Genomic DNA, 27,391 nt, shown 5'->3' with positions numbered 1-27,391 from the left:
GAAAGAGGGACAATACAGGGCAGCCAATTAAAAAGAGAGCTCATTTACATAGCACAGTCTTAAAGGCACAGCAACGAAAAAACAGCCTGTTTATTCTGAGGAATTAAGAGAGGCTGGAAAATGGTCATGTAAAAAATTAAACATAGATGGTTCTGATAAATAAATCCACACAAATATAAGTAGACTTTGTTTTTTATTGGGGCATATGGGCCCTTTAATAACTAAAATGTGACAGAGTAAAAAGTAGAATAGTTCAAAAAATACAAATTGAACACAAAAGTACACCTAACGGATCAAATGCAAATAGTTACCTATCTATTATTCTACTTTTTGCTAAATATAAGCTACAAAATAATTTAGTGATTATTTATCCGACCAAAAGCAAATTTTCAGATGTTTAGATGCGCATAATGAATATTAAGGTCGTCAGAAACATGAGGAAGCCCACTCAACAGCCTCTATTCATAGACGACACGCTGTGAAGGGGAAAAAACGAGAGAGGGAAAATGAAAGGTTTGTCAGGGACAGGAAAACAGCAATGAGAGAGCATTCCAGCGCCAGACAATGAGGGGTGGGACACAGCTGTGTATTTCAGAATCTGTAATCTAACTCTTAAATCAGGAACACGGCGAGGTCTGGGTTGTACTTTATCGAGATGAAGTCTGAGGAAGGAGTCGCTGGAGGAGGAATGTTTATTTAGAAGCGGAAGCCCTCCAGCAGTGCTCCGGAGCCCTCGCTTCGAATTCACCGTTTATCACCTCGAGATTTAGCTGAAGATTAGCCGTGTTAGCCGAGCCTCCGCTCGTCTGCGCTTCCCCTAGAGCTTATTTTGGTAACAGCGACGTCATTTTCTTCATATTTCGCGTAAGAAGGAAGCTAACAGTGCACTTGGAGACGAGGCGTTAAGAAGCTAGTAAACCTGGCGTAACTGTATGGTCTTCTCTAAAAGTCGAGGTTGTCTGTCAGCGAAGCTGAGGATGTGCTAATACGGCGTGGTTTTTGCACATCTGGATACCAGAGGCACTGACTGTGGTGTGGTTTGGCAACTCCTCCTTAAAGTCCTCAAAGTGGTGCTAGAAACTTAATCGTTTCCATTCAGGAGCACTTTAGTGACAATATGTGAACTGAAGGTACGATTTCATGACGGATGAACATCTTGTTGCTCACTGATCGATAAGGAAGAGGAGGAGTGACGGACAGAGCCGGAGGAGAAAGCAGGTAAAGTCACAACTTGTCAGCTTCTTGTTCCAATTTTCCCGTTCCCCCTTAAATGGTGCAGCAGTTACGTTCTAGTGGCTCAGCTTCAGGCGCCAGAATGTAGCTGCTGCGCTATTTAAGGTGGAACGGGAAAATTCAAACAAGAAGCTGGCGAAAAGGAAGCCAACTTCAGCCTCCCAATCACCACACGGTCAGCCTGCTCAACTTTTCACACAATGATGACTCATTAAGATATTTTAACGCTGTTTCGTTAAAAATGGCATTTTTAATGGTTGTTTTGCTTTGAGCATTTTTGAAATGGAGATGTGGGTAGCTAGGATATAATTGCATATATATTAAGTAAAATGTGATGCTTTTTGGACTTTTCAAAACTTTTTTTTTTTATAAAAATTCTTGTTTTTTCTGTTTAATTTCACTTTGTTGTGTTTGTTCAAATGGACGTCTCTCACTTTGGATGTTTAGCATTCCGTTTTAGACCAAAATGGTTTTAAAAATGAACTTCAGTCCTGTTGCTGTGCTGATAGAATCTGTACAAACCTCCACAAGTTTTACTGCACTTCTATATTTAGTACTTGAAGAGTTTTCCTGACCTAATAGTAGGGGGTGGACGATATGGCAATCATCTCAAAAATCTTACATCACAGTATTTAGTTTTTCTGAGGTTTGATATGTTGGAACAGATGAAAAACTACCAGTAGTGCCACATTTAACCAACAATAACAAACACCGTGAGATCGAGGATGAGCACAGAGATTTTTATACAGTGTTTCAGATACTCTGCTACACTAAATCCAGTTAAACATGACTAATTCTGTTCTGTTTTTGTGTGAGAAACAGAAATCTATTTTTTGTGAGAAAAGGAATTTAGCCTGTTTTTCTGTATAACTTTATTTTGCTCACCTACCCATAAGGACAAGCAGCTTAGATAATAATTAGATAGTGTGTGTGTGGTTCAGCACTTGGACTGCTTGCACACATTAAGCTGCACTTCTGTAGGAAATTCAGTCTTTTAGGAGTTGTTTGACCTGATACTGAAGTTGGTTTTGGTAGCTTCCTTTACTTCTGCTTGGTCATTATTTCACTGAAGCACTTTTACTGGAGTGTGCTTTTAGGCACTGTACACACTTCCTCTTAAAGAGATTCACTGAAATACAAACAGTGCACATCAGTTTAGGTGGACCATTAGGGTTTAGGATTGTGGAGATGATGGCTGGATAAAATAGTCACATAAAGACTAAGCTGCTTTAAGCCTAAGCTGGAGGCTCAGCAAAGTTTTATTTACATTCCCGCAGTTGTGCATGTCCTATAGGTGAGCTTTGTTCTTTTTCCACTGTGCACATGGTCTCAAACTTGTATTGCAGGGCTTTCACAAGACCTGCAAAAAAGATGTGTGCCAGATTACAATAAATAAGATTTGCTATCAACACTGATTTGCTTATAGATAAGATGTGGTAGCAAGTAAGTGCTATGCTTTATCAAACCAGTGGATTTTGAAAGACTCATATCATGCATAACTATTTGAATTAACTGCAATTAATCATAAAGGCTGTAATAAACAACAACAAAACATTGTAAGTATTACACTTTCAGATAAACTTCATGGTTGTCACCCTGCATATGTGCTTGTTCACAAACAATAGCAAGTAAGAGAGAACATGGATGGAACCCACGCTCAACAAACATGTGGGGATATATCTCTTAAACATCTGTTGTATGCAGGCAGAGCTTGTGCTCATGAATACAATCAGGCATACCAGTCTTTCCTAACTCAAGTCAAAACACTGCGCAGAGTGAAGTGCCAGATGGAGCCACAGATATGCGGCAGGGCTGGCAAAATTTCCACTGTTTTGCTTTATCCAGACTGACTATTGCATGTTGTTTTTTAGCAAAATAATGGTCAGAAATATTTGTAGTCAATACAGCGTAAGGTAGATGAGGGTCAAGTTTGTCTCCATTTTAATGAGTAAACACAGACTCTCTAAATGTTGAAATATGAGCAACCAGTGCTGTATTTCTAATATTATACTAACAGAACATGTCAGTGAACATGTCAGACGAGAACAGCATTCACATTTAAGGAGCGCAGCCTCACAAAAGAGGAAGGTCAATGAGCAAAAGTACCGTTACTTCTCATGGGTCATTGTGACAGTGAGGGACATAGAAACAGGAATTATGTGTCATCAAGTTCAACTTCACTTGTGGTTAATGAGATAAATCTGAATTGAGATCAGACACAGCACTATAGATATAAAGAACCAGATGTAAAAACCAGTGTCTCCATAGAGAATAGTGTAATTCCAAACGGGTGGAGTTGTTTGCCATTGTAAATGGAGCCCACAGGGCCCACAAATTACCCATCTGCGATATACAAGACAGCATGTTGCACATCTGGCTTAAAATCTGAATGCTGTTGCAGAGATTTTTTTTAATTATAAAGCATTTACAATGTTGTATGCAGCATGCAATTCTCAATTGCTAGAACAAAAAAAAACTTTGTTGTTATCTGGACAGCAAAGTGACTTTTCGCTTGGAATGGTCTGTTGACTTTAAATGTTATTACTGCGATTGTTAAAGCTACACTATGTACGATTTGGGGATTTGGAGACCTCACTAGTGGAAATGTGTAATTGTATGCAAGGCTTGGAAGAACGTTTTGTAACATGGGTTGAGCTTTGGACCCCTTCCCTGAGTAGATGAACCTGATGATTGCGAGTGCATTGAAGGAGTATTAAAAGCGAACTCGGGAGACGTGTCGTCCAAGGATATAAGTGACTCATCTTCTATTGTCAATATATTTTCATGAGTATAATGTTGATTTTGTATTTGAGACCTGAACATTGAGCTGGACCTGTGCGTGTGGCGTTCACCCTGCGTTCACACCGGCAGCGACGTTTCACCTCTTGTCGCCCAACTCGCTGGTCGCTTAGCGCCTGTGGGTATTTCTTAACTCGAGAGGACCGTTGGTTGCGATGGTTTCAAATGAAAATCCTGGAGAGAAGTCACTTGGGGGTTTATTTTTATTAATTCCTGTGTCAGTGCAGTCAGTATGTAAGAAAACTGAGATAAGAAAACTGTTCGGTCTTTGCAGTTGCATTCAAACACTCAAAGAACATCTGTAATTGGTCAAGACGTGCACAGTAACATTAAGTGACTGATAGAGCCTTATTTGCATATTGCTTGCCTCTGCAATTTGTAGGCTACTGTTCTACATATGAACATTTGTGCTCTACATATATTTATAAATACCAGCATATACTTATAAATACCATACTTAGGCAGTGCATCTAGTTAACAGCCACACTGTGATTAGAAACAGGTTGTTAGTGCAACAGACCAAAGGAGACTTGCATGGCTTAAAATATGCTACAGTCGTTCAGCTAACTTCTGAATACAACTATGGTTTTAAAACAGATGTTTTATCTCACAGCTGGTCAGAAGCACTATGAGTGTGCATTAGGTATAAAGTAGTCTAATGTTTTGGAAACTCAGTGCAAGTATTATTTTACTCTGAAGGCCATGTGTTTTAGTCTTTTAGAACTTACAAAACTGTGGTGACTCCACTAGTAGAATGATACAGTGTAGAATTTGGGTTGGAAGAGCTTATGGTGGGTATGCAGTCATAACATACTTAACCACTAAATGGAGATATTTCAGGAGATATTTCTGAGGAGAAGAGATATATACATAAAGAAGGGAAAAGGCAAAGGAAAATAAATTAATAAAGTAGTCGCTAAAACTGGAGTTAAAAAATGATTGAAAGATGTAGCGAAAATGGGACTAATAACTACTGTGCAAGACCTGGTGGACCACCAAAACAGGTGGTGACTGTTTATCACCATCAGATAAATAGCCCTTAAAGCTTTCATCTTTTGGAGAGAGGAGAAAATCAAGCTCCACTCTTGCTTCAGATTTGAAAAAATCCACAGCTGTTTCTGTCCATCCTTCTACTGTGAGAAGACAACTCAGTGCTATGGGTCTGAAAGGATGTGTAGCTGTCAAGAAGCTGTTCCTGAGAAAACAAGGAAATTGACAAATTGAACGAAGAAGCTGCACAGTGTTCCCAGAACCACCCCAGACCTCAACAGCATTGTAAGTGTTTGGGATTACTTGGCTTGTGAGAGGCAGAAAATGCAACCAACTACTAAGACTGAACTTTGGAGGTGTGGAAAACATCCTTGCAGATTTCTTTGAAAAACTAAAAGCAAGTCTCCTGAAAAGAATGGAAGCTTTAATAGAGGCAAAATACTGAAAAAATGAAAAAAGCTATTGAAAGTTCTTTGTAATTTTCTGTTTTATATGTTTTCATTTTTTCTGACAATAAAAATGTAATAACTTGTACTTAATTTGCATTTTGACTAGAAATCAACCCCTTTCTGCAGGCCTCTTAGAGGCCATTCCGCTGCGGAAATCGACTCGTTCGATATTTTTTTAAGATAATCAAAAAAAGTTTTTTTCCTCTCTCTTTGAGTTACCTTATAACCAAAATATGTGTTGTACATGAATCATGTTCATTTTAACTACTGACCCTTTAAATGTCAAGCAGTGAAACCTTGGTATGATGGAAGCCTGTTCTAGTACTCCTCTGTTTCCCATAAGACTTACACTGCTGTTATTTTTACTTACTCCCAGAGCTGTATATCTAGGACTGCTGATCTTTATGTATGACTGAGTATGCTAATCTGGGCTGTACTGTACTCACCTCTATTTCACTCCTCAAAATGCTGAGTCGCTTCCCGCCATCAACTGGGAAGTAATGACTGTTGGAATTGAGACCATGATTTTGGGGAGATATAATTCATAATAATTGGAGAGGAAGCTGACCCTTTGATAGCATTATCTAAAAGTTCTTTATATAATGACCCAGTGTTTTTGTCTTTTGGTGTAGAGAACAGCTATCTAGAGGAACCTTACTGACCAAACAGTAACAACATTTTTGCATTAATGTTGTGAGCAGCCAACTCGCTTGCTAATTAGCTACTTAGCGATCTTCCTTTTCTGAATAGACCTTTTATTCAGACAGATTTCACAGATTTCCCACAACACTAATCTACTATTTAGTTTGGTACGTACCCAAATATATCTTCTTCATAACTTTGAATCTCCAAGAAAAGCAAGCATAGTCAAGCCTCATTTCCAGGTGTTGAGTGAGGAACGACGCGTTGGAACGACCATGGTGATACATTTAACATGAAACAGCAGCAGTAAAGAGAATAAGGAGACAAAAAGAAACAATTGTACCAAGCTATTAGGCATACCCTGGAATGTTTAAATGAACTAAGACATGAGTAAGTCCACCTAGAGAGCTTTTACGATAACTATTGTGAAACTCATTGTGCTTTGATGAACTCTCAGCTGTCAGCAGTAGTATTAACGTTTGTTAAGTACAGTAAGAGGCAGCATAAAACTAGAAGCCACAAGCAATAAGAACAAATAGAAATATCTTTTTTGCTACCTTTTATACTTGCTTGCTAGGTGCAAGTAAAGATGAAATGGTTGTAAAGTTGAATGAAAAGTAAAATGAAGTGAGTCATAGCCTTATATGTATCTTTTGGTGTGACCTTTAACACTGTGGGCAATGTGACAATATTCATTGTTATTTTTATTAGATTATATAACACATGAAACATTGGATACAAATCATCAAATTCATAGTCATCAATTTTTTAATGTGACACCACTTTTTGTCTGTTCTAACTTATCCAGATCTCAGAAAATAAATATTGTGATGCTTATTGAGTGTCATGAAACTGCCTTGAAGTGCTGTGATGTTATATTTTTGTCTAGTGCCAATGTACATCCACATAAGACTAGAAATAAGGGTAAAAGCAGTGTTGAAATTCTAAACAAAATATGAGTAAAAATACACCAAAGCAAAGCTTTTTAAAGCATATGGTTGCTGCCTTTTCTGTGTAAACCAGGGCATTTTTTGCTGAGTCTAGTTAAATATATAACAGCACTGTGCAGCCCCGTGCAATATAACAGCTCTACTCATCTATTTCAAAACACCATGGCTGACTCCATTTTTCCATTACGTCAGAGGAGTAAACTGTATACTTATGGAGTTACAGTCCTAGAGCCCTACAAAAATGCTTCCTGATGTTTTAGTGAACCATTTTTGAGCATAGACTAAGACAGAGTAGTGAGCTGTGCTTCATATAGTGGTTTGCATTGAGCAAATTGCAGGTTCTTTTGTGGAGATAATGGAACTAACATCAAATACTTTATTCACTTTATAAAATATTCTTCATGGGGAAATGATGTACACATTTGAGCCAAATGAATTGAGTGCATCACTTTTTACCAGTGTGCGAAAGTCGTATGCTCAGACGACATGTTTGTTGATTTTCTAGATGTCCTCCTCAGGGAACAAGCTTAATTCTAAATTTATCATATTGAAAAAAACAACTTTGGCACAAGCCACGTATTATGTTTTATTTTTCCTCCAATGTGTTCAATTGAGCAAATAAACAGCAAGTAAAATGAGCAGAAGTGTATTCACTGTAGAGAATGTGGATTTATTTTCACTGAGCAAATCAACAGAAACATGTTACTGTAACTGTAACATTTCAGCTTAGTTTCAGTTTACATCCAACCTGGATAAACTTTGTATTTGCAAAAACTTTATAGCTCTATTTCTGTTGTTTTTTATCGTTTTTCATGTAATTTGAAAACTCCAGTTACTCTTTGCATTGTGTTAATATTTTATGATGCACGGACCGACAGAAATGGTCCACAATTCAGTTTACCCCTTAAAGGGCCAGGGCCCACTGGTGGGCCCCAAGTTTTACTACACACTTCTATAGCCTAAGAATATCTCAACTAGTTTGCATTGTAGTGTGTGTAGTTACTAAGTAATAAGCCTTAGTATGTCATAAGTCTGAGATTTTAAGGGGTTAATAACATTTCTTCCTTCTCCTGTAAATTTACCTTATTGGAGATTCAAGGTCTTTTCCTGACAGCGACGATATGTAAACTATATAGTAAATCTCACTATTCTTTATTCCTTTGGTCTAAGTTTAATAGACGACTGTGCACTGTGTACACAGCAAATGACATTTTAAATCGGTATTTCCTGGCTGGATGAACTTTGTATTTAGTGTCAGGTTCACCAACACTGTAAATTTAAATTTGGTGCATTGCTTTTTTCAATGCACTTTCTGCATCCATGGAATGTTAAAAGTGGACCGAACCCCCAGGACAGCATTGTTCCTGTCTGCGAATCTTAAATTATTCCCATGAATCAAACACCAAAACACAGCCATGTTGTTTGCGTGTCCAGCAGCCTTGCAGACCTTCAGGAATGAGCAACCCCCTGTCTCTGGCCGGCCAGCCGGGCGCGGCCTCTCAATGGCAGGAAGCATAGCCATCAATATTTACTCTGCGTGCCGAGCAGCCAGTGTGTCGGCAGAGGAGAGTGGCGCGCAGCGGCCCGCTCTAAAGTCCTCTCCCACCCACTCTGACTGTAGCAATTAGAGCGCAGGCAGACTGACTGGACCCACACTGCCTGCTTTTCCAACTCATAACTTCCTCTGCTGTGGGGACAGGGGCTGCTGTGGCTTCCACGTCCATTTAGGGGCTTCACGTCCAGCTCACATAGCATGCAAGCCATCTGTACAACCGCTTTAAATCACAGGTGGGCAGGATGAGACAGTAGATAAGTGAATGTTGGTGGGGGATGGGGGGGTGATTTTGGCGGATGTGACTCAACGAAAATGTATTGTAGGCCTTTTAAGTTCTTTTTCGTTTTATTTTCAGAGATGGAAGACGCTGCAAGGCTCTCACTGCTGCTCGCTTTGATGTGTTCAGGAATCCACACCGTTCTCACAGGTAAGGCAGCATGTTTAAAGTAAACACAGTGCTGTTGGCATCTTCACTGGTTATTTTTTGTTGTTTGTAGGTTGTTTATGTGTATATGTTTGCACGTGCATTAGTGATGGCAATTCAGCAGCGTGCAGATGTAGAGATTTGCTCCCTTTGCAGTGAAACAATAGAGCAAAGGAAATGTGTATCTTCCTGCTTAGCTGAGGCTGCTGTGCTTGACAGGACACCTTTTAACGAACTCACTTAACCCTTAGCACCCTGGCTTCTGCTCAGGCTAATCAGCTACATTTATGTGCATTAATATTTATGTAGTTTTTTAAATATTACATATAACAAGGGTTGTCACAGTGATCATATAATTGCCTGATCACAATTATTTTAGCTAATCGCAGTTATTGTCCACAGTTGTTGTCTTTCACAAGCAAATAAATCTAATGTGAGTGAGTCTCATCTGTTGGGTTGAGGCAAAGCTTGTAAGTAAAAGAACTCAGAGAGGGCATTTATTGAGACATGTAAGAGGTCTTAATAAAACAACAAAAGTTCTGACTGGTGCTAAAAAGCCTTTAGAAGGCAGTGATGAGTGATGTTTGTTTATTTGTTTGTTTATTGTTTGGTCATTTTGTGATACGGACAGCGCGGTAAGATTTTATTTTGGACATTCGCGGAACTGCAACCAAATATGTTTTAAAAACGTATTTTGTTATATGTTGCTGAACATCATATTTCAGAAGGCCAGCTAAGTCATTTAGTCAAGGGACCGTCTAAACAGTGTATAACATACACTCACTGAGCACTTTATTAGGAACACCTCTATGACATCTCATTCATGTAATTTAATCAACCAATCATGTGGCAGCAGTTCAGCGCATATACAGGTCAACAGCCTCGGGCATTGTTCACATCAACCCTCAGAATGTGGAAAAATGTGAGCTCATGATTTTGACCATGGTTTGGCCATGGATTTTGCATAGTTTTTGGTGTCAGACTGGCTTGTTTGAGTATTTCTATAACTGCTGATCTCCTGGGACTTTCTCAAAATGGTGCAATAAAGAAAAGACATCCAATCAGTGGCAGTTCCGTGGACGGAAACACCTTGTTGATGAGAGAGGTCTACAGACTGGGTCGAGCTGACAGGAGGGCTACCTTAACTCAGATAACCACTCTGTACAGTTGCGGTGAGCAGAAAAGCATCTCAGAATGTACAACACATGGAACCTTGATGCGGATGGGCTACAACAGCAGAAGACCAGGTAAGGTTCCACTTCTGTCAGCCAAGAGCAGAAAACTGAGGCTGCAGTGGTCAGAGGCTCACCACAAAATGGACAGTTGAAGACTGGGAAAACGTAGCCTGGTCTGTTGAATCTCGATTTCTGCTGAGGCACACAGATGGCAGGGTCAGAATATGGTGCCAACAGCATGAATCAATGGACCCAACCTGCCTTGTGTCAAGAGTCTGAGCTGATGGAGGTGGAGTAATCATGTGGGGAATGTTTCTTTGCACATTTTGGGCCTGTTAATACCAATCCATCATTGCTTGAATGCCACAGTCCATTTAAGTATTGCTGCTATCATGTTTATCCCTTCATGGCCACAACATATCATTTTCTAATGGATTACATGTCACAAAGCAAAAGTCATCCCAAATTGGTTTCATGAGCATGACAGTGAGTTCTGTTTTTTTGGGGGCCTTTCCTGCTACCAGATTTAAATGGAATGTGGTAGAACACGAGATTTGCAGCATGAAAGTGCACCTGAAAAATCCAGGAATTCCATAATGCTATCATATCAACATGGACCAGAATCTCAAAGGAATGTTTTCAACGTCTTGTGGAATCCATGCCATGAAAACCTGAGGCTGTTTTGAGAACAAGGGGAAGCCCTACCCAGTATAAGTATAGTGTTCCTAATAAAGTGCCCAGTGAGTGCATTTAGATAAAAGGCAGCAAAATCACATCAAATCCTTTGTAGTGAAGAGAGTATATTTCCTTAACTGGGATTTATGGTAGGATTAAATGAAGCCATTAAATGAAGGTTTTAATAAATCAAGCTCAGAACTAGAATTGATCACTGATTTGGATGGTTGAAGGTGTTTGGATTGGACCTACTGTACTAAAGTAGGTCATATATTAGTTGGCAGAATAAAATAACAGTGTGCAGAGGCTTTCACAGATTTCAAATACTTTACTGACAACGTCTATGGGGTTTTTATTGTTATGTTACTGTCAAGCTAGCAATGGTGTACATTCACTTCTTACACAGTGTTTAATACTACTTAGGCCAGCTCTACTTAAATATGGACATTTGAAACATTTAGAACCTTTAACAGACATTCAAGTGGCGCATTTTTTACTTTGTGTGCATTGATATATACACAATTTGCAACATTTACTTTTACTTTACATACATGAAAATTACATAATGCTTAAGTGACATCCTGCGCATGTAGGTTTCCTCTCTTTCAATGATGCACAGTGACTTAAGTGCTAATAGCCCCTCCTTGTGAAAACTAATCACTAGGCTGATTCATTGAAACTAAAATTTTAATTCATTTTATTAACAAGCATTTGATTTTAATCAAGTAATCGTGACAGCACTATTGACACAGTGTGCTAGTGACTGTAGTGAACTTTTGATGACGATAACATATCATCACGTATGTTATCATTACCCCTGATTTTAAGCAGTCCTTATCTCTCTCTCTCTTATCTCTCTCTTCTCTCTCATCTCTCTCTCTCTCTCTCTCTCTCTCTCTCTCTGGCTTCCTCTGTATCTCTCTCTCTGTTCTCAGCCCAAACCATGGAAGACATGTTGTGGTGTGTGTGTGAGCATGCACATACGTGTGACAGTCCAGGCAGTTGTAGGGGTGATATCTGCTTCTTTACAATGGTCCATGGGCAGGTAACTAGAGGCTGCTTTATGATGGAACATCGTGAACAGTGCTTAGTGTCCAGTATCCCTAGTGTGTATGTCCACTGCTGCAATACCGACTACTGCAACGCCAACACAACAGTCCCCACAAAAGGTTAGTAACTATATGTGACGTATTGACTGAAAATGTGCTTGTGAATTAGAGATTGCTTTTATTGGGGATATACACTCTTAAAAAGAATGTGATCTATGGAGTGGAGTTCAAAGCATGCACAAAAATACAAAGTAAAATGTCTATGGCACTGGTCTTTATTATAGGATGGCGATCAGCAAAAGCATTGAGAATCCTTTTTTATATTTTATCCACAGCCATTCCAAAGCCAAATAAAGGCTTTTTGTTTCTAAGAAGAGAACCGATGATATTTATTTTTTGTGGAGTAATATGTGTTTGAATCGTGTTGATAAATTGCTGTATTGTTTCAGCTCTGAAAACCCATGGCGGCAGTCATCTTTTGCCTGTGCCAATTATCAGTGTAAATTTCTGTATTGGGGGGATTTCTCTCTGGGACTGTGATTGCCTATGACTCGCAGAGTAGTACTGCCCTCTAGTGGTGCACAGTAGCAAATGTAGATACTCTTAACATTGCTATAATGTTCATAAAGAAATCTGCATTTAGACAGACAATAAGACAGACAGCTTGTTTAATTATTACTGCATTAGTATTATTTTCTCTCAATAAATGTAATTAATTTCATGCTTCAAATTGTTTGGAGGAACAATTAAAAATACATAAAAAGTAATTAAATAGTAAGTTTCCATGTAGGAAATCTTGTTTGTGTTTGGTTATGTGAGCTTCCTTTGGATACAATGTTAAAAAAGCAAAAAAGCAGTCTAGTCAAAATAATTAAGATGTTCTTTAGGACAGTACTCAGCAGGGCTTGACCAGTATGACAGATATAATTTCATATTTATAACAGATTTTAAATTGATATAGTAACTTTAATGGAGCTGTGAGTTGTGAAATGTCAGTTTTAAATGGTAACATTTCTTAAAGTGAAACAAACATCTGTCATTCACATGTTGTAGCACTGAGGACAGAGTTACCCAGAATTTTCAGATTTTTCCCTTTTCTTACTTCTTTTTCAGTAGTTCAAGTTCACTTCATATGGCAAAAAAGCTTTGTTTGTGTGTTATAACATATTACTCACATGTTAAAGCGTCAATTTGGATACTTGTTTTTACATGTTTATTGTTATTTAAACCATGATGTGTTTGTATTTAATTGTTGGGAGATCATGAGTTCAGATTCTGGTGATTCCGCAACCAAAAAATGTTGTTAATTATCAGCAATATATTTACCAGTACTGATAAAACTGTGGGCCATCAGTATTAGTCAGTATTATCTAACCAACCAATATAATTTGAGCTGTAGTACTCGGGAAGCAAGGGTTTACTAACTGTATTAACTTATATCTATGATATAATTGGATAATTAGTACAATTCACAACCATAATGTTGAATTTTATCAGTTCCGTCCAGCACTAACATTAACATCCTGATCAGATCCTCTTCACTTCTTTTTCTCTCTGTATATATATATATATATATATATAGATGTTTGTTTGTTTGTTTGTTTGTATGTTTTCATTTATGGTGTGTGTTTGTGCACCAGTAGAGCCGAGTAAGCCAGACAGTGTGATCCTGCTAGTGGCTGTGCCTCTGTTGGTGGTGCTGGTGGTGTTTATAGCGTTGTTAGGACTGGTGCTGTGGCGGCGTTCCCGACGACAGCACCAGCATCTGCAAGAGCATGAGCCTTCCATGCTCAAAGTGCCCTGTGGAGGAGACCCCACCTATGGGGTATGAGCTGCTCTACACAGTCAGTCAGCATGCACAAACTCCAGCTTTGCCAAATATCATCACATCAAAACCTTGAAAAACAGTATTTTTGTTTTTTATATTTTCATACATTACATTAACATACACGAAACAACACTGTTTCGCTTCTGGTATAAAGTTACTGCTTCACATATACAAGGTTTTGTTATGACAGTGAACATGTTCTTTGTACCTTTATCACTATTTGTCATCAGTTATGCAGAGTATGTGTTTTGTTTTGCGTTTTTTTTTTTTTGTCTCTAGGACATCTTTGATGAGTTTTGCACATCAGGCAGCGGGACTGGGCTGCCTTACCTAGTGCAGAGGACCATGGCTCGACAGATCTCCTTAGTTGAATGTGTTGGTGAGTGAGCTGCACCATCTCTGTTCTAACTGTGCAGCTGTCTTTTCTATCTGTTAGATGGGTTTCAATATGTGTTCTAGACTTTAATAACATGATGTGTGCACTTTTGGGGCAGGCAAGGGACGGTATGGAGAGGTGTGGAGGGGCACATGGATGGGAGAGAGTGTGGCTGTAAAGATCTTTTCATCTCGAGATGAACAGTCCTGGTTCCGAGAGACGGAGATCTACAACACTGTCCAGCTACGACATGAAAACATCTTAGGTGAGACCCAGTTACTTTTAGTGCATATACTTTTCAGGAATCATAAACACTCATTCTGTCCTTTTTTAGATGCGTACCACCTCAATCACTCACTCATTCACTCACAAGAAGAATCTCATGTGTAAAAATCAAGTGTAAAAAATGTTCTGAAGTGGTGGAGAGAGAAAGGAAGTGTTTAAAACCTGCTATGCTCTGGCCATCAAAAAGAGAAACTCTAACAAGCCTGGTTGTGTAAACTTATGCACTTAAGACTAAAAGACCTTATGCTGTCAACCAAAAGAAAGAATATGCAACAAATTACTAACATAAATGCAATACTAAATACTGACCTACATAAATGAAAGAGACACTAATGTTTGTCTCACTAATGCTTGAGTATGTTTACTTGCTTACGCAAGTTTTCAGGTGAGCTGGTCCCACGCAACACAACTATAAAATCCCAACACATTACAAAAAACAGAGAGCATCACACACAGGGAGCTTTGGCTATGAAAAGCACTCAAAATCCCACATCTCCCCCGTTATCACATGAAACAAACAAAGCTAAACTGGACTGGACCTCTTTGGGCTTTCATGCACACCCAGCAAGTGTAGTGAAAACACAAATATATCACAGTCAGAGCTGGAGAAAAAAATGACTACAAACTGGCTGCTGACTTGAAATTCAGAGATTATTTTCTCTGAGCTCCACAAGCAGCTCCTCTGTCTCCTTTCCCCGCTGTTCACGTGGCAGAGTACAGGTATGTCTCTGCACCTTTTTTCTCCACTCTTGTTGCTCTTTCATTGGCTGTTGCTTGAATCACTGACACACATATCAGAGGGCCTTCAATCTCTTCAGAGCTGAAACGGAAAGCTAAAGAGTGACTTGTTTCTCCTCTCACACTACCACATCATCCACTTCATCAATTTCTTCAGATTGAGTTCCCAACCTGGAAATTTGCTTCAGATTGTGAAAATTTGTCAGAAGAGGCAAATCAGGGTAAAAATCAGGCAAAAAATTGTCTAGTATTGGCCCAGCTTTAGTAAACCTGGTCATAATTGCTAGTTGTTGTAACTAATCTGTTGAAACTAATTCAGCTTTAGTAAACCTGGTCATAATTGCTAGTTGTTGTAACTAATCTGTTGAAACTAATTCAGCTTTAGTAAACCTGATCATAATTGCTAGTTGTTGTAACTTTTCTGACAGATATAAATGAATAAATGAAAACCTTAACTTGGAAAGTCATAAATAAACAAGACATACGCTGTATTTAGGTAATGTCCCAAGACTACTTTTGAACACTGTATGTAAGAGTGGTGTTTTTATCCATCACTCTCTGTCCTTGTTAACATCAAATACCCTCAATCAGGCATTCCCATGTCCCATCCTAGTGATCTATCCCCCTGGAGAGTTTAGTTAGTATCTGACTTTTCAGATACTTGTAAAGGCCTTCATTAACTGGCTCGCGGTTGAAATTAATCTAGGCAGGTAGATCACCAGGACTGGACTTGGGCACCCCTAGGGAAGCCGAATAATCTGTGCATTAACTAGTCTTCCTATCTACATTCAGGTTTTATTGCATCAGACATGACATCCAAGAACTCCAGTACACAGCTCTGGCTGGTCACTCATTTCCACGAGCTGGGCTCCCTCTACGACTTCTTGCAGTACAGCACTTTGGACCCTGAGGGCTGTTTGCGCATGTGCCTGTCCGTGGCCAGTGGTCTGGTGCACCTGCACACGGAGATCCTTGGCACCCAGGGCAAGCCTGCCATCGCCCACCGTGACCTCAAGAGCCGCAACATTCTGGTGAAGAGGAACGGCCAGTGCTGCATCGCTGACCTGGGTGAGTGAAGGGTTCAAATAGGCAGATCTCATTTGTGAAAACTTATCTGGATGGGCATGGAGTGAGTACCATTAGTAAACACACGTTTAAATGTTATAGCACTTCTACAAAACCAAGTGTCAGTAACTAAAGCTGTTTGTGGCAAATTATATTTTTACCAGCTGTTTAGAATAGATTAATTTTATGTTATTGGGGTTTGCAATGAAATCAAATGCAAAATACTGAACTACCCGCTGGTGGGCGATTCTCTTTGTGATTCTCTAGGTCTGGCAGTCATTCACTCTCTATCGAACGACTACTTAGATGTGGGGAACAACCCAAGAGTGGGCACCAAGCGCTACATGGCTCCAGAAGTCCTGGATGAGAGCATTCGTGTGGACATCTTTGAGTCTTACAAGCAGACTGATATCTGGGCTTTGAGCCTCGTTCTGTGGGAAATAACCCGTCGCACCACCGTAAATGGTTGGTACTAGACTGGATTTTAGGATTTAAGCCTATTCTGAGACTTGATCAGAAACCATATAGAAACTGTATTTTAGTCCAAGGCTAGATTTAAGTCCAAAAAGTGGATCCAGAACTTAATGGCCACTTTAAGGTACTGTTTCTGTAAGACCTTATCTGTGAGGGTTACTGCAAGGTTTAGGTAGTCATTTGTAAAGTTTACACATAAGCTACAGTACAGTGCAAAAGTCAGAGACCACCCTTTATTTATTTAATTACAAGTCAAAACATCCATTAAGTACAAGTTGTTAAATTTTCAGGCGATTTTTCTGAAGAAATTAGATGTAAAACAATCCACCTGCATAAGGAAGGGGAATGTTAAAGGAAAATAAGTTTCCAAATCTGTTAAAAATGATAATAAGAAATTGAGAATCCTCACAACCATGCTAAATCGCCAAAACTGTCACCATCAGATAAAGAGTACTTAAAGCTTTTATAGTTGAAAGATTGTAGGAAATCAAGCTCAACCTCACTGAATGTGTTTGGGATTACTTGGACCATGAAAAGCAAAAAATCCAGCCAACCTCTAAAAGTGAATGTTGGAGATGATGAAAAATATCCCTGCAGATTCCTTTAACAGCTGAAAAGAATGGAAGCTGTAATAAAATGTGGACACAAATACTGAAAATTTTGTTATCATATTTAGTTGTTGAGGCTTTTGTGTAATTGTCAGTTAAATATGTTTTCTTTTCTTTCTGACACCGAAAAAAAACAACTTGTACTTAAGGAATGTTTTGACTTAAAGTTAAAGAAGTCTCTGACTTTTGTACTGTACATTTCTAGATATTGATTTAAGTACAAGGATTACTTACCTAGCCTTGTCCTCACTGTTCAGAGGATGAATGTAATAAAGCTATTCACCACTCTCCAGTAGTATCCTGACATAGATAGTTTTTTACTTTAAGTCTATTTGAGACCACTTTCGTAAGTATATGAATAACGTCATTTGTTCTGTTACTAAGAAATCATCCATCATACCATTGCGATAAGCGTAAAGGAAATATCTACCATATTTCTCACATCACTCCACAGAGTTCCCTTGTCTTGCTGTCCTGCCAACCCGCCCTCTCGTTTTGTCTCTGTCTGTGTCTGTTTCCACTATCCACCCACGATTAGCAGTCTAGCAGTTATAAACAGTCTTATCTAGTGTCAGCACTTTCCCTCATAGAGTCCAGATGCTTTTCTCTCTCTCTCTCTTTCTTTCTCTCTCTCTCTTTCTCTCTCTCTCTCTCTCTCTCTCTCAAACACACACAAATCTGCAAACACCATGCTTGATGAACGATTACGCTGAAAAACAATATGTACCCCTGTAATCTTGTAGCTTTTTTGCAACCTCTATCATCATTTAAAGTAGATTTGTTGCCAAACTGAAAAGGCATGTCTTTCTCATTCTTTCTCATGTCACGCAGTACAGGATATACAATTATAGCCTCACTCCCTCTTACTGATACCAAATTCTGCTCTCTGCTCTTTTCCCCCAAAATGTCAGCTGCCCCATGAACATAAGCTTTCTGGATATTGTCCAGCCTGCCTCCCACAAGACTACTAGTTGTTTCAAACTTCTTAAAAACCCAAACCGCTGTTTTATAGATATGGTTTGGACTGACTTTTAGTCTCAGCAAATGTCTGCCCTTTTGTCAGGGGCAACATTGACTGTAGGTGACTGCAAACATTGATTAAATGTGCTGCAAAATTCCTCATTTCTGTGCAGGAATCACAGAGGAATACCGTCTGCCCTTCTTCGATGTGGTTCCCTCTGACCCCAGTTTTGAGGAGATGAAGAAAGTGGTGTGTGTGGACCAGTACAGGCCTTGCCTTCACAACAGGCTGCACTCTCATCCGGTAAGCAGTTCAAGAAGACCTTTGTCATCCTGACCATATACAAGTGTACAGTGAAATGAAACGATGTTCCTCCAGTATTTATAGGACCACACAGTACAAGTGACCAAGACTTAGACCACATAGATTACAGTTAAGCAAGGCACAGTAGAGGACAACACTAACTTAAAATAAATGCTCAACAGTAGGTTCAAAAGACAACACTATTTACAATACAGTACATACACAGAACAAGACATTGGTCCTTATTCATCGCATTTACAACAAATCTCTGTATCAAACGCAAGTTTTATAGACAGGTTTGTTATTCATCAATTTCATTCTTGATGTGCCTGTATAATGAAACTCGTGTCTAATTAAAGTGCATGGAAATTTGAGTGTAAAAATGCTTGATTTAGTGTTAAATCATCAAAATTGTTATTAATCATCAACAGCATCAATAAATATAGAAAATAACAATGGTCATAATAAATGTGCACACAAGAATCCTTAAATAGATGGTTATTAATTTTCTTTCGCTAGCTGGCTAATATTTCAACTCAATTATTCCTTCAACCAGGAAAAAAAAATAGTTTGAAGAGAATGAGGGTAGTGCTACATCACCAACGCAAGCTAGCGCCACTGGTGTATTTTTGCCTCTAAATCAGAGGTTAGCAGTCAGGATTTGTAGAGCGCAGTAGGGAATGATTGTGTGATGTATTTTACATTATGCACTGATTGACAAAAATGCTAAAAAATCATGAATTCTGTCAAACCTATGAGGCTAAAGGATGCAGTGCTGCCCCAGAAAACTACAAAACCCAATAACATATTAAAAACTAGTTTTAGGCTGGAATTCCTCTTTATTCCTCTAAGAGGACAACCATTGGCTCATGAGCCTGTAGAATGCTTTGATTATTTTTTTATTGGCCCACCTTCATAACATCTGCATGAATTAGAGTGTTTTATGTAAATTATATATATATTTGTAACTGGGGACATGCCACGTGCAAATGATATGTCAATCAGAAACTTGCGTGCATCCGTTTCTTTCCATGCACTGAAGCTGATTCATCGACGGCGCTCTAATCTCTGCTCATTCTGATGACAGTTTCATGAATCAGACACAGAGTACTTTGTATGTCATTCCATGCTCTCCCATTTGCACTCATCTTTTTGCAATCTTGATGAATAAGGGCCAGTATGGGGCAGACAGTAAAATGCATAAGAATGTGAATTGTGCAAAGAGTGCAGTCCTGAGTAGATGTGCAAAGTTAACTGTATTAGCAGCATAACTTAATTCTGTCAAAAAACAATCATCCAGTCAGTGTTTTCTTCCAAAATACAGTTCAGTATGAATGTTTCTCCACAACTGCTCACATGAAAACTGTTCAAGCTTTCTGGAAAAAAGCAATTTAGCTTTATATTGCTGCTGTGGTTGTTTTGACATAAACTGTGAACAATGCTCTGCGCTGTTGTACTCCCACATCCAAACAGAGCAGAGGAACACAATCCACTTATTAAGTCATACCCATTACATGCATAACCAGATTTCATGTCAAGCCAATAAACTCATGACGAATGTGTCTCATTGTTCAATAATGTCTTGTGCGCAGATCCTGTCTACCATTGCTAAAATTATGAAGGAGTGCTGGTTCCAGAGCCCCTCAGCTCGCCTCACTGCCCTACGTGTGCGTAAGACCCTGGCAAAGCTGGACCAGGACCAGGACGGCAGCACGGACAAACTCAAAGTGGATGTCTAGAACTCTAGTTCCTAACACACAGCACCTTAAGATGGACCCAAGTGCCGTGTTTCAAACTGTTCGGGTTCCATCCTCACTTCATGTGCCTTTTAACAATAGCCTCTATCCTAAGTTCTTCTCTTGCGCTTCAGCCGAGGAGGCCACAGCTTTGTTGGACTGACTGAAGCCCACAGCTGTGCTTCTTCCCGGGACTGCAATATTGCCGCTGTTGAAGGATTTACCACATTTATCAGCATGGTGACTCAGTTATGAGTGAAAGTGAGCCATAAGCCAACCGAAAAGCACTCTAGGGTCGAGCAAATTGCGAGTGTTTTTCTGTCAGTGTTTTTATGAATGTGTTTGTCAGGATATGAGCCATACTGGACTTCCCAGTGGAGGAGTTTCCTGAAATTCCTTCATGAGTTTCGTGCAAGTTTTCCTCCTCCGCTAAATACTTAATGTCTTAGAACAGGCCGCCCTGTACGTATTCTATTTTTTCACGTCATGTTGTACATGTGTATTTTACCATTTTGTAGTTTTTCCGAAAGCCTTCGGAATGACATTTTTAAGCATATATCCATGAATAAGCACTGCAGTGATAACACTTACATTGCTTAGGTCACTGAAAAACCTTGTATCTCCATTTTTCGTTATTTTTGACTTTGTTGCATGATTTGAAAACCCAAGCTACCCTTTAAAGTGCGTTCACTTTCCTTGACAAACGGACCAACAGAAATGGTCCAAAGTTACTTGGAAAAAATCTTATTCCATTATTTTCCATTATAGGTTGAAAAATATTTTTCCTTCTCCTATAAAGTTACATTTTAGAGATACAAGATTTTGTTCCGACAGTGACGACACGCAATATTCATATTGAAACTGAGAACCTAGGATAGTATTTTATTGTTAAATAGTATGTTTCAACCCAAAGTTGTTTTCATGTAGTATATCTTTTATATCATATTCTTTAAATATTTTTTCATAATTATTTTTTTAAAAGAATTATTTACTATTGTTTTGCACAGAACATGAATATTACTCTCACTCCAAGTAATGGTATTTAAAGGAGAAATAAAACTACACAATATTTAAGTTAATTGTTTCTTATAAAGTGTTATATTTCCTGAACTGTGAGGCTAACAGTGTTTTCAGCAAATGAGCTCTAATGGTGGCCCCACCAAGAGAATCTAACATTTCATGAATACTGCATGTTTTGAAATGCATTAGTTAATGTTCATTTCATTTAAACTCTACAGGCTGGTGTTCCAGACCCAGATTAAGCCTAACCCTATATTAGTGTTGATATTCATTGATAAATTGGTAATTGATAACGCAGTTCAGTTTAGCGTGCAGCTGACCCAGAATGTAACTGACCTTAGGAGCAAAAGTGTGGAGGCTTCTTCTAAACACTAGGGGGCATCAGAAGCTTCAGTGTTGGTCAGTAGCTTCTGTGGCTTTTTATTACCTCGTTCTGCATCAAACTGGTCTCAGCAGCTCCCGGCGTCATGCTTTTTTTTAAAGGTAATATAGTCTCAGCAGGCTTATTATGGTGATCAGGAATCCATTACGTTTTAATCTGATCCATTTGTCTTTCATTGTACATGCAGTGTTTGTGCATCATGTCATTGTTCAAAACAATAAGAAAGGCACTGAACGACCTGATATCCCAGGGGGGTAACCAAGACACACCTCAGTGCTGTAGTATTCATGGATACAATGCTGAATGCATCCTCCCTGATAGAGTTTCACGAAGACCTATATTTACCCTGTCTCACATCTCTTATTCATGGAAATGTGAATGCCAAATGAGGGGATTTGTCGTATAAATTGCTGCCCGCAAGTACTGACACATATACACAAGGCCACAAGACCATGCTCTCTTTATATACACTTACAGTAGCTAAATTCAGATTAGGCTACTCAGGTCAGGTATGAGTAGCAGGGGTGAAACGATACACATATATTCAGATTTTAATACAACTTTAAATTGTGATCAATTGTCAATTGAATTTCTTTTCAGCTGAATACTAAAATTCCATCCACTGTCTAAGCCACTTATCCTTCTGGGTCACGGGGAACACTAAAATTTAGTTTTCAATATTTTAGATGTTAAAAATATCTTGATTCTATAAAGGTTTAATTATATACAGCAGGATGCAAAAGTCAGAGACCACTCTTCATTTATTTAATTTCCAGTCAAAATGGCCATTTAGTACAAGCTATTTGTTTTTCAACATCACAAAACATATGTAAAAACATATTTAGCTGATTTTGGCTATTTTTTTTCCAGTATTTAGTGTGTCTACCCTTCACCTTCATTATTGCTTCCATTCTTTTCAAGAGACTTATTTTGAGGTTTTCTAAGAAATCTGGATATTTTTCCACACCTCCAAAATTCAGTCTTAGAAGTTGGTTGCATTTTCTACTTATGACGATACAAGTAATAGACATTCAATGATGTCGAGGTCTGGACTCTGGGGTGGACAATCCATTATTCTGAGAACTCCAGCAGCTTCTTTGTTTGATTCGCAAAATTTCTTCTTTTTTTTATTTTTCTTTTCTCAGTGAGGCTTCTTGACAGCTATACATACTTTCAGACACATAGCGTTGAGTTGTCTTCTCACAGTGGAAGGAAGGACAGAAACACCTGTGGATTTTTTCAGATGTGAAGTAGGTTGATTTTTCTCCTCTCTCTCAAAGATGAAAGCTTTAAGTGCCGTGTATCAGATAGGGACAGTTTTGGTGGTCTGCCAGGTCTTGCATGGTAGTTAGGAGTCATGGTAGTTTTGAACTCCAGTTTTGGAAACTCCAGTTTTTTCCACTTATTTTCCTGTGACATCCCTCCTCCTTATGCAAGTGGATTATCTTATATGCAATCATGTCAGAAACGTGTCCTGAAAAAAATTAATAACTCGTACTAGGGGCATGCATTACATAAGCCCTCTCCCCTTTCTCCACCCACTTTATTCTGATTAGATGCACCCAGCTGCCTAGTTTTGATCACTGACAGTGATTTCCACAAAATTGGCAAATGAGCATCAGAAAAGATGGAAGGCTGTTTTGATTATACAGTTTTAAATTCTGATTTAAATTCACTGTTTTAAATGTTCATTTTTAATTTAGTATGGTATTAAAAGTGCTGAACCCTGAGTGAGTAGATGTAAAAGCTGATAACCTGCTTTTTTCAGTCAGAATAGTCATCATTGGAAAAAAATGAGGTCCCATTAGTGACGTCTCCCAATCAGTTCCATTAGTCAAGTGTCCAGTTCCCATTGATGGTGAAAGAGTAGCACTGTATGAGTCAGTGAGGGGATGGGCATTGATTTCTGTCTGCCGCTTTATCTATATCTGTGCTCGCATGCGTCTGTTCTCAGTATATCTGTCCGTCTGTGGCGGTGCTCGAGCAGACTTTGGGGGAGATAATTCTCCTCCGAAAGCCCAGTCTGTCTGGTGGGTCAGTGGGAGTGGGGAGGGGGGATATTTTTAACACTGTGTAGGGCGCTGTGTAGAGTATCTATACCCTGCCATGTCAGACAGACCATTTCATACACTCTTGATTCCATTGTGATGGCCCTCTACACAGCGATATGACATTTCAAAATAGCCTTTTTCCTATTTCAGATTGTGAACGCTCAGCTGAAATATGCAGATAAATTTGACAAGTTGATAATAGCGAGATACGACCCCACTTTAGAGACAATGCAGGGACGAGATTACTTTGAAATCAGGCGAAGGCAAGTAGTCTAATGATAACAATGGACCAGGACCAAGAAACCAATATCTGCAACACATGCCATGTATAACCCTTCGCTTTGAGGGTAACTTGAAAGGAATCTTTGTATAATTAGGTTATATATTTTGTTTGAGGCTGTGCGCAGGAAAGGCTCAATCTCCACAGTAGATGGTCCACTAGCGTCAACTGGCTAGTGAAGGGACATAAGGATCGGTATCAAATGCCTCTTTTGTAGCACAAAATGAAAATCACAAGGTTCCCCACTGCCCCGCCACCCACAGATGATGCTGGAATGAAAAACAACTTCTACATTGATATGTTCAAAATACCTTTAACGCTAAACTTTTCGCAGCCCAGTGCAAAGCATTTGACTGCAACAAGGAGATCTTTGTTACTGGCATATGTTGTAATTAATCTTTTCCTATTGAGGACCAGAGGTCTAGACTTATTACTCCCATTGACAAGCTTATGGCTCTCTTTGGGTGTCCTGCCTGCTCTCCAGACTGCTCGCAGGGGCTCTCTAAGCTCATTTCAGGCTCATGCTTCCACAAAAGGGTTTTTCTCACTAAGACAACTCTGGCGCCAGAGCCATAGCTAGCGGCCCCTGGCAGTGGACAGAAAAGGATAAACTGACAAAACATCATCTGCTGGACCACATCACAGGCAATTCTGCTCCCATCCTCTCCAGGACTTTGTCTAAAGCTTTTATTTGAAGACAAACGCCATGGAAGAGCTTCCAAGAAGAAAGGGCTTCTCAGAAATCTGCTCTGTGCTGGTGACAAGAGGTCATCAGCTGTAGAAGCACAGAAACAGATACAGACAAAGAAATGTGACTCTTAATTATGAATTTATAACTTTATATACTGTGATACACGCTTCTTGTCTGAGGGTCTTCCATTTGCTATATTTTTTTGTAATCACAGTCAATGATAACAACTAGATATCTGGGTAAATTCCAGAGCAGCTACCCAAAGAGTGACCCAAGGGGGATAGTTGGCCCATGACAACTTTTGATTTGGCCTATGAGAACCCCCCCCCCAAAAAACAAATTTTATACTATGTGTAACTAAGCATTTTTTTTTCCTCTTAAAATGTTATTTTTGAAGTATTTTAGTAATAAAAGTAAGTGTAACATTATAAAATGCATTTTTAAAATTGCGATTTGAAGGCTACCCACCTTCTTTATTTGTATATTGTTTTATTTTTTTTAGCCCTGAGCAAACTGCAAACATTTTGCTTTGCCCCTCCGCTGCCACCCACCTGGATGAAAAGTTTGGGCACCCCTGCTCTAGAGGTTGCAGTTTTGGGGCTTATTTTGATAGAGGGCTGGTGCGACAGCCAGTAAAAAAGTTATATTTGAAAAATGAACCATAGAAATCTGTGTCATATATTCAGTCATATGGCCACATGACATGCTTTGCTAATTTTCAATAGTGAAATAGTGAAAATAAGTCAACAAATCCTTTACAGACAGCACACTTCTGCACATTTTCATGCACAATTACTGTTTATTACATCATAACATCTTGGGGGAAAAAATAAAACATAAAACACGGCATGTGCAAAGGTCATGGTACATAACAATGGGCCTCATTCACCAATATCTTGTTTTTTCTTCAATTTCTTCCTGAGAAAAAGTCTACGTCAAATTCATGATGTGTTCTTAAACCACAGAATTGTTTGCGACTTAGTGCTCTTGGGTTTGTGTAGATTCTGTTCTTACCTAAGAACAAATCCAAGGTAAGAAAACATTGGTGAATGTCAGAATCTTCGTGAAAACTACGTAAGTCTGTTTTAAGAAGAAATTTCCTAAGAACGGTTGATGAATGAAGCCCAATATTTTATTTTAGCTTTTTTCCACCAATACATTAAACTCAGCATATGATTAAATGAACACAAAATTTTGCAGAAAAATGTCATATTTACCCTTGTGTGGTGTTCGGGTCTGTGGAACCCATTTTCATTTCTACCCCATATTCTGTGGCCTTTGCTGATTTTCTGTGAAGAACATATAAAATAACACATTATCAGTGACTTCACATTGTTCACCCCCTACAAATTTATATTACACGTGGTGTTGGGATGAACTTGCGGGGAATAAAAGTGTGGAGGTGCTGTGTCTCTTCACTCTGTTCTCCTCCTACATGGCCTGCTGTTAGTTTGTGTGTGTGTATGTGTATATATATGTGTGTGTGTGTGTGTGTGTGTGAGGGTGGACAACATGGACAGGCTGCCGACTGGCTACAGCTGCTAAAGGAGAGCCCTACGCTGGACACCTGTAATATTTTAAACATCTGGCATTTTTACACAAATTGTTATGGCTGTATTGATTTAAAAAAATAATAATGTGGTGGGTCCACCAGACTACTGAGTAACAAAAACAAACACCACACAAGGGTTAATTGTGTCCTCTATAGAGAAAATGCTAACTTAAAAAATCTACAAAATGTATAAAAAACAACTTGAGAAAACCGTAAACAAAAGTTTAAAAAACTCATTAAATACTGTTTCTTCTAGAACTGCAGTGGACCATAGTCCCCAAGTAACTGTCGTATATGTTGTTGTTCTCTTTTTGGGATCCTTTTGAAATAAAATGTAAATGCAAAGCAGGCCAGGTGCTGTCACCAGCAGAACAGAATGAAATTAACCCCAAAACAGGAACCCAGTGTGACTTAAAGGGGAATTCCACCGGTTTTTCAACCTCTCTGTAGATTCGATAACTGAACTTTTAAGATGTAAAGTGTCATTCAGAGACGTTGTGAAATGTTTCATTGTGGAGAAACATTTCAGATTTCTTTACAGTGGTGGTGATAGGAACCAGGGCCTGTGATGGGTACAATGCAAATACAGGCACTTTATTTACTATCAAAACGTACATGTGTCTTTTGTATGTACATGTGGATAAACGAGCAATAGTAAATCTTTAGGCACTATTTTGCTTTAAACGGCCTGCATGTACTTCTCTTCCATGACTGGCTTTTCCTAACAACTTTCAGAGAGGTAGCTGTCTGACCAGACGTCTGGTTCCTATCACTACTGCTGCGAACAATTCTGCTAAGTTTTTCTAGAATGATAAACTGCTCTGAATGACTGTCTTAACAATGTATTAAACAGAAACTTTGCCTTTATATGTGAATAAATCATAGAAACCATTAAAGGTTTGTGTTGCAAAGCAAGCAGACTTAGTAAACAAAGGTATTGTCATCTGGAAAGTCAAAAAGTTTCAGAGCTGCGCTACATAGGACTGAGAAAGTGTAGTTACTACCCACCTCGGTCAGAGTAAACTAATGGGGGCTTACTAATCCCACTTTAATACCCCCTCACTAGTGAGCACTTACTGAGATGTGGCCACAACAAAGGA

At 39.0% G+C, this 27,391-nt stretch overlaps 1 protein-coding gene and 1 long non-coding RNA gene across 4 annotated transcripts; one reads left to right on the top strand and one right to left on the bottom strand.

Moving 5' to 3' along the window:
• Positions 1-476: 476 nt before the first annotated feature.
• Positions 477-21,394, top strand: acvrl1 (activin A receptor like type 1). Of its 3 annotated transcripts, none has more exons than XM_036591069.1 (10): positions 477-1,218; positions 8,974-9,045; positions 11,828-12,061; positions 13,585-13,766; positions 14,049-14,148; positions 14,264-14,410; positions 15,961-16,236; positions 16,501-16,698; positions 18,449-18,579; positions 20,172-21,394. In XM_036591069.1, the coding sequence occupies exons 2-10, from the start codon at positions 8,976-8,978 to the stop codon at positions 20,316-20,318; spliced, it is 1,485 nt and encodes a 494-aa protein (XP_036446962.1). In that variant the 5' UTR covers positions 477-1,218; positions 8,974-8,975; the 3' UTR covers positions 20,319-21,394. The 3 variants fall into 3 exon arrangements, with proteins under 3 accessions (XP_036446962.1, XP_036446960.1, XP_036446961.1); XM_036591067.1 differs by having other exon boundaries at positions 13,582-13,766; XM_036591068.1 differs by lacking the exon at positions 477-1,218 and adding an exon at positions 8,607-8,851 and having other exon boundaries at positions 13,582-13,766.
• LOC118822173 lies at positions 16,126-17,997 on the bottom strand. The gene is made up of 3 exons (XR_005008422.1): positions 17,746-17,997; positions 17,550-17,615; positions 16,126-16,232 (listed from the first exon to the last, which is right to left on the bottom strand). It is a non-coding gene; the product is annotated as an uncharacterized LOC118822173 (long non-coding RNA).
• Positions 21,395-27,391: the final 5,997 nt, after the last annotated feature.

The sequence above is a fragment of the Colossoma macropomum genome, unplaced genomic scaffold, assembly GCF_904425465.1.
Source record: "Colossoma macropomum unplaced genomic scaffold, Colossoma_macropomum, whole genome shotgun sequence".
Classification (NCBI taxonomy): domain Eukaryota; kingdom Metazoa; phylum Chordata; class Actinopteri; order Characiformes; family Serrasalmidae; genus Colossoma; species Colossoma macropomum.
This window is presented reverse-complemented; position numbering and strand designations above follow the sequence as displayed.